The following is a 17,032-nucleotide window of genomic DNA, read 5'->3' as shown; positions in this document are numbered from 1 at the left end:
TCTATTTTAAAAGAGAAATATCAGGGGTCTGTTTAGACCCCTAATATTTCCCCAAAGCCCCTAAAAGTAAAGTAAAAAATAAAAATATTTAATAAATGAATAAAAATAAATATAAAAAAATGTTAGTTTATAAAAAATAAAATATTTGAAAAATTTGAAAAAATAAAAACATTTTCAGTTTCGGCCTGACAATTTTTTTTAAATTTTCGTTTCGGTTTTTACATTTCTATTTCGGTGCACCTCTAGTAAATTACATTTACAACTTGCAAATGACATGCCAACTTGAATTCCAAATGCGTATTCATCAATCTGAGAGGAAAAACCTAGGGGCATTAGAAAGAATTTAACATTAGTATTGCAGTATTTCAAAACATGTCTCATTTTAAAACTGCATTGAGGAGAATTGATCAAAACTGTAGACAGAATATGGGGCAGTTTCCATGGGGGCTCCTAATGTGAAGAGGAGCTCTTGATTTGAAGGAGGGAGTCTGACATTTTTATTTTTTTTCCTTTTTTTGCATGGGATCACCCCTTCAAGGCCATGCCAGACCCCGTCTTCGGATAAGGCTCTGCTATAGTTTTTTTTTTTTTTTAAGGGGCAACACATTTTTTACATGTTTACATTTATGCTTACATTTTTGCCTGGGATTCATCGATTTTGCATACTTTTAGTGGGAGCTGTGACTGAAAAAAGGTTGGGAAATGATGCACTAGACATTAATGTTTACTGACTAAAAGTGGATAACTTTTGTTTACTAACATTATAGGTTCTGTTCCTTTTTTATTAGAGAAATTAAAGAAACATTTCTAAAGACAACTGGCTTCTGATTTCAGCTGCTTAATTAGTTGATTTGCTGATTAAATCAGGTTATTGTGTAGAGTTGAGTTTTTTAGTTCTGATTTTGCAACTTTTGCTTAAGCAGCATGTAAGGTTTATCTTTTATTTCTTGACACCAGAAAGCTCAGACTAATGGACCTGAGAAACAGGAAAAGGAAGGCGTAATACAGAATTTCAAGAGGACACTTTCCAAAAAGGAAAAGAAGGAGAAGAAAAGACGTGAAAAAGAGGCAATAAAGCTGGCAACAGATGGAGAAGATGGACCTCAACTGCATGAAGACACGTATGTGTTAATTCATCTCAAAAATACATTCTAAAACTCACTAGAATCTTGCCCCCTTCCTGCTTCTAAGTCTGTGATGCTGCTCATCACAGTTATGGGACAGTGGTGGGGCCAGATTCTCAACCAAGAAAGGTGAGTCAATATTTCAGTAATCCCAGGATTCAGGACATCCATGTTGCTGAATAGGACATGTGACGTGCTATGTAGGCACCCGGAGGTTCTTGCTATGTGGTGCCAACGGTGGTTTTAGGCGGTTTTTTGTTTTTTCCATGATAGGTTTATTTTAAGGCAGAGTGACGTGGGGTACTGTAATCCACAGCATCTACTCCAAATTAATTTTTCATTGCTTCAGTTACAATAAACCTGCAATCCCCCTTTTTGATTCTTCCATGAGTATGATGAAATAAAATATGTCTTAACCTTGGGATGGTGCTCTGACATTGCCTTTCTGTGATGCATCCTTTTAATGTTTGTAATGTATAGTACTGCATGGGTTTATGGCTTGTACATTTTCAGAATAGTCCCTAAAATTCCTAATCTTTTTATTATGCTTTTATAGTGAATTTATTTATGAATCATAAATTTAGGCCAAAGTCAAAGTCTAATGTGTAATGTGGCTTAAATGTGAGTAGATCAGGTATTTGCCAGGCCAGTACATTTTCTGTTGTATGTTTGACTATTATGTGCAGACCTTTCTAACGCTCTGCTTGTATATCTCATCTCCATTACATGACACTGAAAAGAGATAAACTCTGTTTGTTAATAGGAAGATGCTAAGCAGAAACCTCCAGCTGACGGGTCCGACACAATCAATACAAATACCATCCCTTGACCCTTGTCATCACTGTTATTCTTTCACCAGTGTCATGAAGGTTTCTCAAGTGATGGCATTTGTGGTGCTTTCCAAACATTCATTTGCCTGGAATGCAGTTGGATGGATTAAGCATAAAGCCTGCATTGTTTAGTAATTCTTAATTGTTTCTTGACATGCCCTGATATAAGAGTAAGCTTGACTAAGCAGGGATATTAATGCTAGGTCTGTCACATCTCATTTATTAAAGCTAAAAGGAACACATGCATTCTTGGAAGACAACTATTTAACATAATGTCCAATGTATTTTTACTAAATATTTCCTTTATTCTTTCATTACACATATTAAGTCAAGGTTTATGTGTGTTTCATCAGCATATAGATGTATGTTGAATGTTTGTTTTTTTTTGTTCCTCCAGAATTGAATCTTTTTTTTCTATTCTATTTTTTGCGTTTGCAGGGGAATGGAACGCAGGCAACGTTTTTCCACGCGTCCGATCGCACTGCGGGCGGGGGGGGGCGTTGAAGCGGTGCCATTGAATGCACTGCACTGCCACGCTCCCTCCCCAGAACGCAGGGGGAAGTTTTGTGAGGGATTGCGGTGCGTTCCAGCAGCTACCACTCTAGAACGCAACGCATTCGGTGTCAACAAGCCTTAACACAGCTTGTTATATTAGTGTGGACTGACTAAGGCCAGCTAGCCATGCACTGCTCAAATTTCAACCACGTCCGGCTGATTTGGCCGAAATTCAAGCTTAGTGTGGCTCTGCTGGCACCATCCCTTTCGACCAAACTTGGGGGGTTATTCACTAAGCTGCTGAAGGCAGCCAAATTAATAACTGAACCGAAGTGAACGGAGCCGAGTCCTCTTCAGCTATTCACTGCAGCCATGTAGGTTATTTTTAGCCATACATGAGCTGCATTCGGCCCGATTCACCTCCCTTCTGTTCGGCCGAACCATCTCAGCATGTTCGGCCGAACCATCTCAGCATGTTCGGCCGAACCAAAGGGTAGAACCTGTTCGCCTCAGCCTATGCAGCATCTGGATCTACTGAGGCAAACGTTCGGCAGTTCCTTCTCTGCTGTTCACCCCTATTCTCATAGGGGACGACCAGCAGAAAGTGACTAGACGAACTGTCAGCTCAGCATTCGGTTCGATCATTTTGTTTGCTACCTCTTGAGGTAGAGAACAGAATGAAAACTATTACTGTAAAAAATACAAAAAAAGAGTGGGGTCCCCTTTCCAAATCTTTCCAGACCCTTTAGAGTAGTGACTGAAAGTCGTGGGCGCCGACTGTTGTCAGAATACGATAACTGACAGGGGACATTCCCCCACGCATGCTGTTTACCATTGATGGGGAAATCGTGCCTCCTTTCTCATTTAAACCTACAGGGCTCAACCTGTTAATTTCTTCTGGTGACAGCTGTCTAAAAGGGTTATCCCTTAGCTTTGGAGAGATCTCTGCATTGAATTAAAATCTCTTCCCTGATGGGACACAGACCGAAAATAAAACCTGACAAGGGTCGTGATTTTTTTACACTATTTAAACTTTTTAATCTTTTGTACATTAGCTGTTTAATCTGTGGTTTCCAACTTTAAAAGGTGTATGTAAGCTCTACTGAGCTGCTGCCAGAAAGCTGGGAAGTACATTGGGACCCATGCAGTTGGGGTTCAACCATTTGCTGCATTATCCAGAACTAAAAAAAAGGACACATGCTGCAGCCAGGATTTGATTTTCCCTTTGTGTTGGGACCAGATAGAAGATTAGTCTGTCAGCTCTGTGACACTGTACATATGACATCCTCGCATTTTCCCCCTGTCCTTGCCATTTTCATCCATTACCGCCTCATTCCCGCATCCTCGCTACAGCTACTTGCATAGGGTGTAGCAATGTGTAACATGGGCGTACTATTGTAGCTTTCTCATACGGCATTGTGCCAATAAGAACAACCTTTTTGGTGTGTTTTTTTTTTTTTTTTCCCCTCTGCCTAAAGCTTTTCATTAGCAGTTGGAGCTAACCGAACCCTCAGTCTAGAGAGAGAGAGAAATTCTGCTAAAGGATTTTGCTATTCGGAATGATGATAGGAAAGCTCATGGGCCTGCTCAGACTCCACCTATTCCAGAATTTTCACTGCAACACTGTCACATCCCCAATCCACACACGTTTTTCAATAGTTGACACACGCTTATATCATGTCTGCAACCGAACCGCACATTGTTCCCTCAGAATTGTACACATTACAGCCCACTCATTGATCGTCATTGTAATAGCTTCTGTCAAAGCATTTTCTTCACTGTCTGCATTGCGCTCTTTGCCATCTCCCCTGCTTCCATCCTCTTATTATTTATGATTTATATAGCACCAAAGGTTTGCACATTGCTGTACACAATAACTGGAGACAGTACAGTTAAAATACAATTCAGTACAGGAGGGTTAGAAGGGCCATGTTTGTGAGGGCTTACAATTTTTAAATGGAGGGGTAAGTGTTAGAAAAGGCTTGTTAAGGATGTTCGGATGGAGAAAGTAAAAGTATGTTTTTAGGGGAGGCAGGATAGGCTTCTCTGTAAAGATGATATTTCAAGGATCGTCTGAAGGTGGAAAGATAGGGGTAGGGAGTTCCAGAGTATGGGAGAGACCCTGGAGAAGTCCTGGAGGCGATGAGGGGGCTGTAAAGTAAAAGGTCTTGAGAGGAGCGCATGGTTCAGGTGATATTTTGAGACAAGGTTGGGGCAGAGATGTGGATGGTTTTTATGTTATTGTTCGTATTTTGAATTTTATTTCTTAGGTGAGTGGGAGCCAGTGTCACTGACGGAAAGGGGCATCAGGCACAGAGTTGTTTGTAAGGTAGCATTTGTGATAGACTAAAGGGTGGTTAGCCTGTGTAAAGGTAATGCTACTAGGAGGAAGTTGCAGTTGTCAAAATGAAAGATAACAAAGGAGTTGTAATTTCATGAAAATTGTACTTTTCTTCAGTGTTTTTCTTTTCTCCTTTTTTTTTTTTTTTTTTTTTTAAATTCATTTATTTGAAGTTCAAGGGCTTTACCCAGAAAATGAAATTTACATTTGTATCTACTTTTTTTTTTCTAGTGAGAACTCACGGCTGGCTGCAGAAGTTTACAAAGACATGCCAGAAACCAGCTTTACCCGCACAATATCCAATCCAGAAGTAGTTATGAAGCGACGAAGACAACAGAAGCTAGAAAAGAGGATGCAGGAGTTTCGGAGCTCGGATGGCCGACCAGACTCTGGTGATTAAACAGAAGACTTACTGTGCTACTATGTTTTTAGTACTATAATTAGAGATTTAAAAGTAGATTTTCTGAATACTATAAATGCATTATAACAGCTTGTATTAGGGGAAGGGACAGTGAAAACTTTACACTAGGTTCTTTATTTAAATTGGCATAGTACTGTTGTTGTTCGCCATGATATAAAAAGTACTAGGATACAAAATTGCTTGTCAAGCAAAAAAATGCTGAATATCGAAGGAGTTTGTCACTGCAGTGGTGAAGAGTACAGAAGGCCATGGCTACATTGGTGGAAAGTGCTGTGGCGTACATCGGTGCAGTTGAGAGGGAAGTTAGAGAGGTGGTGAAATAAGGGTTGAGAGTAAGTGTTGCTGTGCAGGTTTGGTGCGGGGGTTAGCACATTTTAGGACTTCTAGACATCTAACAGTACCATTATATCTCATTATGTTCTCACACAGAGCTCAGCTAAGTGGCCTGCTATCTAACAGTTTTGGCTTGTTTGCAATTCAGTTAGATGTTCATTTAAGCTGTCCATGCATGGGGCAAACTGTTTGATGGTTCCCGCTACGCACCACCAAATGCTTGGAATTTTTGTGTTCTCATTGACCAATGCTGGGGCATTTTTTTTTCACTCACTCTGATCCTGGGATATTTCTTTCTTCTCACTGGACATGAACGCTGGGACATTATTCCTCCCACTGAGCCTTGAACCTGGGTCATTCTTCTGACTACTGATACTAGGGCATTTTTTTCCCACTGACCCCGGACGCCAGGGAATCTTTGCTGCTACCAATTCTAGGGCATTTTTCTTTCCTCCAATACATAATATAAGCAGTACTATGTTACATATTCACGAACATCCTTCTCTGTAAGCTTTGCATTACATACTGTACTTCTGATCAAGATGTTTGTTTCAACAGTTATACTAGTTTTAACTCTATGGGGAAAAACACTGACCCCATAGTTCTCCTTTAAGCTTCCTGTTTGTCTAAAACTCTCATTGTGGTAATTTTTGTTGGTAGAATGACTTTGGCATTTGTGCAGTGTATACTGCAATTAGGCTCAGACGCTATTGGACCATGCCCTTTTAAGCAAAGCTCAATATTCAGAGCAATATTAAGTCCATTTCTTTCAAGTTCCAACATTGGGAGAAATAGTGAAACCAAACTGATCACTATAGCAGAGAAGGAAATAGCTACTTCTAAAGAATGGCAGCAAAGACATTTCTTTTGTGGTAGGTTCAAGTGAATTGCGGGCTAGTCCGGTGTTAGAATTGCTGTGTATCATTTACAATTAGGGTATATTGCCACTGCAGCAGTTAACACAAGTTTCTATTTTTTTTTTTCATATTTTCATTTCATGCTGTTTTTTGGTTTTGTTTTTTATGTTTTTTTTTAGGTGGGACATTAAGAATTTATGCTGACAGCCTAAAGCCAAACATTCCGTACAAAACTATCCTGTTGTCAACAAATGATACAGCAGATTTTGCAGTAATTGAAGCACTTGAAAAATATGGTATGGAAAAGGAAAATCCCAGGGACTTCTGCATTGCTAGGGTAAGGTTATACTATTGCTTTATTTTGCGCTTTTAATAGTATGCATGCATATATGGGTACATAAAGTACATTTTTATTTAGTGCATTTTAATTAATACAATTTAACGTATACAATTTAATTCTTCCATGATCTGTACCTACCTGTATGGTTCCATTTCTTAGCTAATCAGTTAGGATTAAGTATGTTAACAGCGGTCATTGTACTACACATTTACCCAGGCTATATTTCACATTTTAGTTATATACAGTTGTGTGAAAAACTGTTTCCCCCCCTTCCTGATTTTTCATTGTTTTGCACGTTTGTCACACTTTAATGTTTCAGATCATCAACCAAATGTAAATATTAGTCAAAGATAACACAAGTAAACAACATGCAGTTTTTAAAGGAAGGTTGTTATTAACGGAAAACAAAATCCAAACCCACATGGCCCTGTGTGAAAAATTGTTTGCCCCCCCCCCCCCCCGTTAAAACATAACTTAACTCTGGTTTATTACACCTGAGTTCAATTTCTCTAGCCACACCTGTTCAATCAAGAAATCACTTAAATAAAGGTGCCCATACACTGTACGATTATCGTACGATAATCGCAGGAAATACCGCGATCGTACGATAATCGCAAAGTGTATGGAAGGCGTGCGACCGCTTCTACTGTATGTTCGCACGTCTTTCGTCGAACAAGCAGGCTTGAAAACCTGCCGAGAATCGTACGATTCTCGGCGGGTTAGTGGCCTGCTTGTTCGACAACTGCCGAACGGACCGGTGTGCGCACACGCACACTGCCCCTTTGCAATCATCGGAAGCCTGCCCCTCATTGCAGTCATCGGAAGCCCGCCCCTCAGGGGGGCTGGCTTGCGATGATCGCAAGTATGATCTGCCTGTCCAAAATGGGCAGATCATACGAGCTTTTAATTAGCTTACAACCATCGCAAGACAAAAGTCTTGTGATGGTTTTAAGGTGTATGGGCACCTTAAGACTTGACTGACAAAGTGAAGCGTGTTGTGTTATCTTTGACTAATATTTAAATTTGTTTGATGATCTGAAACATTAAAGTGTGACAAACGTGCAAAACAATGAAAAATCAGGAAGGGGGGCCAACACTTTTTCACACATCTGTACCTAGGCCACCTTTATTGTGGTTATCACTTTGAAGTGCACAGAATTTGAGGCTGACAATAAAATATTTTAACCTCTTAGTTATACTATCATTGGAGAATTATCTTATGATATTACTCCCTCAATGTTACCTGTCCCTTGCTAGAAAGCACCATTCTGCAGTGTCTGGAGAAGTGAAGGAGCCATACCCGCTGGGGGTAGTAATGTCACTGGCAGCAGAGTCTCTGGTGTGACATCAACTTCTTTTGTTCTTGCAAGAAGCATTTCCAAGACTCTAAAATATTGATGGTACTTTATATTTCAAAAATTTATTTACTAATATCATAAAGATTTGAATGATTAATAGACTTGCCCAGAATTCAACAGTTGCGGATACTGTTAAATGTATATAAAGGCAATGTCTTTTAAGTGTTGGATAGACTTGGAGTGTGTTGAAATCTATCAGCCTTTTGTTCTGTGATCACACTGAGGTTACTTTCTTTGAGAAAGTGATAGGAAATCTAAAATTTTACAGTTGTCATCAGAACAAGAATAGAAAGGACATTTTCCAATTGGGCCGCTTGTTTAATTGACACTACATAAAAAAATCTGGTACATTAACCACTCCCTGCTCTATTCAAAATTAAATTAGGATAGTTTCCACTTCAGATATACTTTTAAGTGTACTTTTTCCTGAAAATATATTATGTTTGCCTAGGTAATGTTACCACCTGGTGGCCAGCATTCAGACAAAGGTTTGAAAGAAGCCATTCTGGATGATGATGAATGCCCTCTACAAATATTCCGTGACTGGTCAAGTGATAAAGGTAATGACACTACAAAAGGACATGAGTCATCCTATAGAAATGCTTGCAATGGTTATCAGACAATTTGCTTATTTAAAATTGTAATGCCTGTGGAGGTTTCAATGAGAAATGATAAACAAAATTATTTTTATTTTTTTTGCCTTGCACATTGCTAACAGTTAGGACCTAGTTGGCCTTCTCGTTTTTTTTGTTTAATATTGCGGTGGCAAACTGCAGGTTTCTATTTCTTCAATTATTTCTTAAAATACTATTGATTCACTTGGACAGTTGATGTAATATCCATATTATGATCGAAACCTCTCTAAACATGAGCGGAGAAGCACTAAAGTAACCCATGTAAAGGAAATATTTGAAGAAAATGTTTGTGGGATGATGAGTAGTTGAGATGATTTTCTCCTCTATACTTTTATGGATTCTAGGTAGTTTGCCTCATAGGGCACAGTATGATAGGTTTCTGCTTCTGAAATGGGCATTTTTATTTTTTCATTACCAGACATTTTGGCTACCAAATGATGGCTACCTTATTGCATTCTAGAGTGCCTTGAGATTTGGGGCTCCTCTAAAAAGTGCGGTGATAAGTTTTAACACTTATATTGGGGGACACATTTTTTCAAATCTCTGCAACAGAATCAAATGATATGCACAAACCATACACCGTGTTGTGAGAAATGTTGATTTAACAGCATGTGTTTTATCCAAAATTAAACTATATGGTCCTTGTAATATTTTTTTCTTCTTTTTGTTGTTTAATGTATTTCATTTTGCCCTTTTGACCAATATCAGTTTCCTCTTCTGAAATCTTGCTTTAATTTTCCTCAGGAGAACTTGTGTTTCAGTTGAAAAGAAGACCGCCAGATTACCTCTCAAAGAAAAACCGGAAACTTGAGGGCAAACCATCAAAGGGCAAAGAAAGGTCGGATGCCTATGGTTACTCTCTTTCACCAGATAAACTGCCCTACTTGGTAGAATTAAGTCCAGGTAAGGCAATAAATCAGTTTTTAGGTGTGGTACACTAGTTTTAACATGCAATGTTTTAGAAATGCATAGACTTTATCTTATCATTATGCACATTTAATTAAAATGTTGTTCACTGTTGACCTTGTGTATGTAGAAACTCCTCAAGCATTTTTGTTTCATTGATTATGACCTATTTTACAACATAAGCTTTAGTCATTGCAATGCAGCATTCACGATAAATACCACATTTTGATAAAAGGAAGTATTTCACTGTGCTTATTAGTTTAAGAATCTTATTAAAATTATAAAGTGGAACAGTGCTGATCACTATCCAAAATGTTGCCAACCAGGGCATGGTATTATGTAGAGCTACCACCTTGTATACAAGCCTGTAATACGATGGTGCAGAGAAGATAGCATAGCATAGGTATAGTTAATAGATTTAAGTTGAGAAGATTGGATTTAGAATTCTTGCATGTATTTGATACCTAATATTGACCACATATAGCCAAGCTCTATCTATTTAATGGTGATTTTTGGGGTTGACATACTACTTGTAGTTGGCTTCACAGAGGCCAAAATATGAGGGGGTTCAGGGGACTCAGGAGGTCAGAATAAAAAAGGACCCTCCCTCGCTCTAGTAATTGGCATTTTCTAAAAAGTAGCCTCTTCTTAATCAAAATGTCATACATTTTGGAACAGCAGTATGTTCTGTGCTTCTGATAGTATCACAGCAAGTAGCTATTAGTGGTGCTTTAAATACATCTCGAGTAAATGGGTACAACATTCATTGTACCTATGACAGACTTGCAAGCACTACTTACTGTATGTGTTCGTTCTTAGTTTTTAATAGAAACGGACACTGGCAAAGAGGCACTATGGTTTGAGTCCATTTATTGGCCAAACAATTATATGGTTAAATAAATATATATGTCAGGGCCTTGTTTAGAAATCTGTAAATGATTGTCAGATCACAACGTTGTCCAAGGTCCATTTGCGTGTGCTGATTACTGTTTGTCATTAGAAATTAGAAAAATACTTTTATGTGAAAGCGAACAAGTAATTTGGTCATTAATGCAAGCACTGCCCCCAGCTTACCAATAATGTTTTCTTCCCCTGCTCTGAGCTAAGCCTGAGTTCTGTCACAGACAGGTGCATGGTTAACAAGAAACGGATACTTCTAGAAAAGTCAATGGTTGCAGAATCTCCTTGGGGGGTAAGGTGCTGCAGTGCAGTTTGGAACAGCATACAGAAATGCCATTGGTAATATGTAGTACTGGAGGGTTCCTGCCATGTGCCATCCATAGGGGTTGTTTAGCTTTTACTGACCAGATAATAGATCATCTTGAAGTCCATCTTTTTAGTGGTTGCCTTGCAGCACTAGGGTCTTCTGTTTGAATCCAAACCAGGATTCTACCTGCATGAAGTTTGTGTGTTCTGCGCTTGTGTGGGATTCTTTGGGGTACTCCGATTTTCTCCCACATTCTAAAGATATTTTGGTAGGTTACCTGGCTCATGTCTAAATTCGCCCTTCTATGTGGATTTGAATGGGTTAAATGATCCGTAGTACATGATATGTAGCCCTGTACCCCCTTTTCCACTTACAGAGCTAGGTTATTTTTCTTTTAAATAAATATTAATGTATTTTAATGGTATCTATCTACCAGTAGCTGCCTCATTTCCCACCCTCGGCTTATATTCGGGTCAATACTTTTTCCCAGTTTTTTTGGCTAAAATTAGGTACCTCGGCTTATATTCGGGACGGCTTATACTCGAGTATATACGGTATACTAGTGACTGAGTTAGAATTGGTAATCAATCAGTAAGCTTGACATGCAGACCTAAGTATAGTTTGAAACAGTTGTTAGGAATGCTCAAAGAAGACTTGGCCTTTCAAATGGGATTAAAGAGTAAAACACATTACTCAGAACATAAAGTATGGAACTCCCTTATGCTAATGAGATTGACTTTTAAGGTAAACCTTCCATAGGTTATTTTAAAGTAAAAGCATGGATAAAAGGATGGGGGATGATCCTTCAAGTCACACAAGACGCAGACACACACACACACACACACACACACACACACACTGACACAGAAGACACAGAAACACCTGTTAGGACTATTCTACTTACAAACCAAAGACACGTTTTTTAAGCATCTTATAGACTTCTGCTGTAAGATTTACTATATTTTGTAATCATCAAGCATCTTATGGACTCATTCTGTAAGATATACCATATCCTGTAATCATTTGTAACTTTGCAATTAAAAAACATTTTGAATTTATGCAAGTAGGGAAGCATTCTTCTCTTTGAACTTCTTCCACCCAATGCTACAAGAAAAGGAATATGACATAACAAAATATTTTCTGTATGTATGTATGTAGGGACCTTAGACTTTAAGGTCCTTGAGGACAGGGACTGATATGAATGTAAAGTGTTGCTAGCAAAAGTGTGCCCTTTATAGGCACAGGCAGTAATGGGCTGCCTAAATAAAAAACTATTATCTGGTCATTTAGGGGGCGGGGAGGGGGAGACATGCATAGATCAGCAGTATACTGTAGGTCAGCCAGTAAAGTACATGGAGGACATGGTAGGAGTTGTTGTCCTGGAGTGCACAATATGCAGTATACAGGTCATCCTGGGACTTTTCATTCACATCTTTAACAGTTAAGTGTTAAGGGAATTGGGTGCAGGCAGGTGGATTTCAGACTGAGGGTTGCCACAGTGCTTTCCTGCTTGTTAACCTCTTGCCGTTTCGCTGAATACTGAAAAATGGCCTGGATGGGAAGGGGGTTTAACACCGCGGATGTCAACTGGTTAATAGACTGTTCAGCAACATAACACGTCTTGCTCACTTTAATCTCACCATTAAGTATTTTTTGATTTGCACATGAGTAAATGGGAAATAACTGCGCACTCAAATATTTTTATTGTTACCGTGTGTGGCAGGTTGCATTTGTTTCTTAATTTTGTAAACCGGTTTTACTAGTATGTTGAAAGTTCTTCACTAAAAGTAAGGTAGCATTGATGCCTGCAGACAAAAAACTTCTTTATTACAATGTATAAAAGTATTTCAAGTGTGCATGCTATAAATAGAAGCCAAACCACGCACAACTTTCCCATTTATATAAATTCCACCACTGAATGTATGTGCCATACATGATTACATTTTAAAACACACTATTTGGACGTTCTAGGCTGCCAATTCACACTTTCCTGTCTTCTCTCTTACTGCTTTTCTTGGCATGCTCTGCATGGCCTGTTTTGCTGGTGGTGTCTTTTCCTGGGTCCTGTCTGTGTATGTGTTCTGTCCTCAGGCAGAAGGAACCACTTTGCCTACTACAACTTTCATTCTTGTGAAGGTAATAATGTGTTTACAAACTAATGGAGCAGCAAAACAAGTGCTCATCTGTTTCAAAATCGCTCTTGCATTCTTCCTGATTTCTCATGTCTTTGTTTTATATTGCAAACATAACAAGATTAGAATTGCCATTACCTGTATTGGCCTCCTTTTTATGACATTTAATTTATGATCCAATAAGCACAGTACAGTAACCTATAGCAACCAAACCTTTCACTTACATTTTTAAAATGTCAAATATATTTAAAGAAAAGATTCTTTTAAAAACACATTTAACATTGTTTTTTCAGTTGTCCATTGAGGGACACAGTGATTCTATTACAGGTAAGTTATATTGCTGCCTACAGGAAACCTCCTGTAGACCCTGGCAAAAAGAAAAAGTTGCAAGCTAGCCCCCATATTATGCCTCCTCCTTTTACCCAGCATGCCTCAGTTTTTTGCTAGTGTTCTAGGAGGTTGGACGCTTTTTCTTTAGTTCCGCTGAAAATATTCTCATCTTTTTGCTAGCTTTTTAACCATGGTGGCTTCAATCAAGATTTTTTTTTTGCTACACTGCTGCTTTTTCCTCTGTGACTTCCATCAAAATTCCTTGCTATACCACTGCTAGAGCTGGGGTCTTTGAGTTTCTACATCCGCAGAGACCTTCACCTTATACCTGATTTTTCAGTGATCCCTCTATGAGGAATAGAAATACCTTGAAAGGTCTTGCCCCCCTCCTGACATTGGGTTCTAGCTCTTGTCTTTTCAGAGGGAGCTAATTTGGTGATCTCTTTTCACTGTATATGCAGCAGCTATCCACATTAACAAGTAGACCTCCAAATGGGTTAGAGTTGTTCCTACCGGATTTTACTGAGAAACTCCTTCCTCGTATTCTTGTTTGAATTGATTAGAGTGGCTCTTTGTTTATTTTGATGGTGACCGTAATCTGCCAAACCTTATCAGAATGGTTAGACTTCCTTCTCGCGCAAGGGCAGGCCTGGAGCTTTGTGTTTCAGTTATGGCTTGTTGCAAGCATTAAGAGTCTTGAATTGACTGATTTCTGTTCAAATGCATAGGGCACTCTAGTTGTGTGCTTCGGACACTGATAATTTGTCTATGGAATATATGACAAAGACATCGAAAGACATCATCTCGAGTCCTGCTCTTGCATTCTCATTAGCAATGCCACCAGTGGCCTGTCCCAGTCTCCATAAGGGAGGCCTGTGGGAGGGTCAGGGGAACCCCACCCTGCTCTCTAACTTTCTTTTTCAGCTGAGCTTGCTTTTCACTCAAACCTCAGGGCTAACAGCCAGAGGTCTTCCTTCATATCCCTTTTGCAGGAAGGTGCACCCCCACTTTTTCGTGTAGGTGGCTGTTTGTCAAGCTGTGCCTTCTCAGTGTTTGGGGTCCTTAGTTCACCCCCTGTAGTTAATAGACTAAGCCCCTGTGATTAACCTCCTGTTCAGCTGTCCAATATTACACTTCTGATAGGGCTGTTTTACAAGGGTGTATCCACTCAGTCTTTTTTGAGTACCCTGCACTTTGGAACCTCTAGTCACTCCCTTGGCAGGAACTTACATTCAAGAGTGGTATCCCTTTTGAACTTGCATCCTTCGCTGATCTGGTTCTGTCCATTCAGCATTCCCCAGAAGTACCTGCTCTAACCTGGTTCAGCATCCCTATTGCTGAACTCTCAGGAGACCCTGCTTTAAGAGAGTCCGTTTTCTGGATTTTGCAGTCCAAATCCTTCTGCAAGCCCATACATCTACAGGTCTGGCTTGGAGATAATTGGGACTGGTAATTTGGTTCTCCAAAAGGTGAGGGGGTTTGGCTTTGGCCCTCAATATAAAAGTCCCCATCTGCTGATCTTTTGCTCAGTTTCTTACATGTCAAGTAAATTGGTCCTTTCTCCCTCTCCTGCTTTGCGGGATGTCTAGGGATTCCCCTCTTACTATGGACTCCCCTTTTCCTGTGTGCACTGGGTCGTTTTCAGCCTTCCTTTCTGTGTCAGTTTCAGGGCTCTAGGAGAATGATGCCCATGTCTGCTTTGCATTCTCCGTTTGTGGATGGGACAGTGCCTTCCCTTCTGGAATTTCTCTGCTGTGGACCTCCTCATGGTTCACCACCTGTGTGCCACTTTTTTCCAGCTGAGCATTAAGTATCCATTGTTGGATGGCCCTGTAGTCCCCTGGACTGCAGCAGGCGCACCATCTTAGGGTCCTGCTGCAAGTACCCCCTGTGGGGAATACTGCAAGCCCAGAGCTCTGTTTGTGACCTGATCACCAGTAGTTGATTCATTTGCGGCTGTTTTGCAGCCTTCTGAGGAAGTTCTATTGATTCCTTTCCTGCTCCCATTCAGGCAAATGTGCCCAGTAGTAGTTCTAAGATTCCTGCCCCTTGCTCTGCCACAGAGGATGCTGCATTGGTTTGGGACAAGGTAAATGAATCCTAGAATCATTTGAAGCCTTCCATCATCATGGACCCTCTTTCCTTGCTTCTAGGGTTAAGAGTACAAACCTTGAATCTTATCTCTTCTATTTTGACAGGCTGTTCTTTTTATATTGTTCAAACTTCCCTCTTGAAATTTGGTATTTCCTATATCTGGGCCCAGTGTTTTTTCTTCTGTTGAACTTCTAGGTTGTTGGTCAGTGTTTAACCCCATTTTGGCAGAGGGTCTTTTGTACCTATTGGTGGTTGACTCCCCAGTTTTCACTGGCAGGGACTAATTGCTCCTTCATTCAGAAGTTTCCTCTTAGTTGTGGTTTCTTTGTCCTGCTCTGGAACATCAGGTTTGGTTTCTTTGTCCTGCTCTGGAACATCAGGTTCATCTGCTGTCTTCCCCCTGGCCATGGCAGTTCCATCTATCCTTGGTTCAGGAGGTGGTTCCTTCGGTTTCCTCTCACACGAGATGGTTTAATTTTTAATTGGCTCTATCGGTGACTGTTGACCACCCTTTAGTTTAACTGTTTTTGGACATACTAACTGTAATAAAATTCCTGTGTGTGTCAATTAATGATACTGTACTTGCCATAAAATCTTTTTCTTTTAGTCCATTGAGGGACATAGGTCCCACCTCCTGTTATTTTTCTCTGGCCCTGTGTATGAATTTCTTACAAAACAGAGTCTTGCTGTGTAGAGGAAAGGTTACGGGTGGCTGGCTCTGAACTTTTTTTTTTTTGCCAGTATCCTAAACTCCTGTAGGCGACAGTATAACCCAACAGTGTAATACATTTCTGTGTCCCTCAATAGGCTACAGGGAAAATATTTTGCGGTGAGTACAAAAATCTTATTTTTTCCCCATATGATGCTGTTCAAAGATTATTATTTCAGTCTTTGTTATGGGTATTGACAACCTGCCTTCCCCACATCTGCTGGGGCATTCTTTGCTAGGTCTAAGGACCCATTAACATGTTGATATTAATGAAAAGGTGTTAAAACACGTTTTGCAATGGACTTTCCATTGCACATTAACATGTGTTTACGTGCATTGCTTCATGGGTTTTCATTTATTTTGATGCTTATGCATTGATTTCAGTTAAAAACACATCAGGCAAAAATGTGAAGATGTGAGTTTAGCCTAAATAAGTAAATGTTGTCAACGCTAAGTTTTGAAAATTAGGATAGTAGACCTTTAATTTTAAAGCTTGGACATTAAAGTTTCAGTTAACCCAATTTTTTTCTTTGCTGCATTATCTTTGATAGTATTTTTTTAGGATGCAGATGCTTTCCATCATGCATATTTTTATTATCAGTAAATACTTGGTTGCCCCTGCTGCTTCCAACAGTCTACAGGCTGCATCAGCGTTTTCTTGCTTGCTTCGGCCACCGATCTCACATTTGTTGTGCAGAGCAATCATGAGAATATCGCATGACCATGGTATTTAGCAGCCTAAAGAAGAATTTTGACATAAATATTTTAATGTGATCTATAGACTGCTGCTTTAATTGTTCGATTACCTTTTCATACATATGAACTAGTGGCAATAGGTTTAATGACACTTTAAGGGAGGGGAATATATTTGCACACATATATAAAAAATGTTGTATATATGCAAGATTCATGTTGGCGGA

The 17,032-nt window shown here is 39.5% G+C and overlaps 1 protein-coding gene across 2 annotated transcripts in view; it reads left to right on the top strand.

The window, feature by feature from the left end:
* AFDN (afadin, adherens junction formation factor) overlaps nucleotides 1-17,032 on the top strand; it is a 253,318-nt gene that overhangs the window by 83,025 nt on the left and 153,261 nt on the right. The window contains exons 4-9 of one of the 2 annotated variants that reach the window (XM_018557709.1): nucleotides 958-1,121; nucleotides 5,022-5,182; nucleotides 6,581-6,738; nucleotides 8,551-8,659; nucleotides 9,479-9,637; nucleotides 12,939-12,983. In XM_018557709.1, coding sequence (XP_018413211.1) covers nucleotides 958-1,121; nucleotides 5,022-5,182; nucleotides 6,581-6,738; nucleotides 8,551-8,659; nucleotides 9,479-9,637; nucleotides 12,939-12,983 — 796 coding nt within the window. The remainder of the gene's footprint in view (nucleotides 1-957; nucleotides 1,122-5,021; nucleotides 5,183-6,580; nucleotides 6,739-8,550; nucleotides 8,660-9,478; nucleotides 9,638-12,938; nucleotides 12,984-17,032) is intronic. The other variant, XM_018557710.1, reaches the window with a different exon arrangement.

The sequence above is a fragment of the Nanorana parkeri genome, unplaced genomic scaffold (assembly GCF_000935625.1).
Source record: "Nanorana parkeri isolate BGI_ZX_2015 unplaced genomic scaffold, ASM93562v1 scaffold296, whole genome shotgun sequence".
Taxonomy (NCBI): domain Eukaryota; kingdom Metazoa; phylum Chordata; class Amphibia; order Anura; family Dicroglossidae; genus Nanorana; species Nanorana parkeri.
The sequence above is the reverse complement of the archived record's forward strand: the minus strand, read 5'-3'. Positions and strand labels throughout refer to the sequence as shown.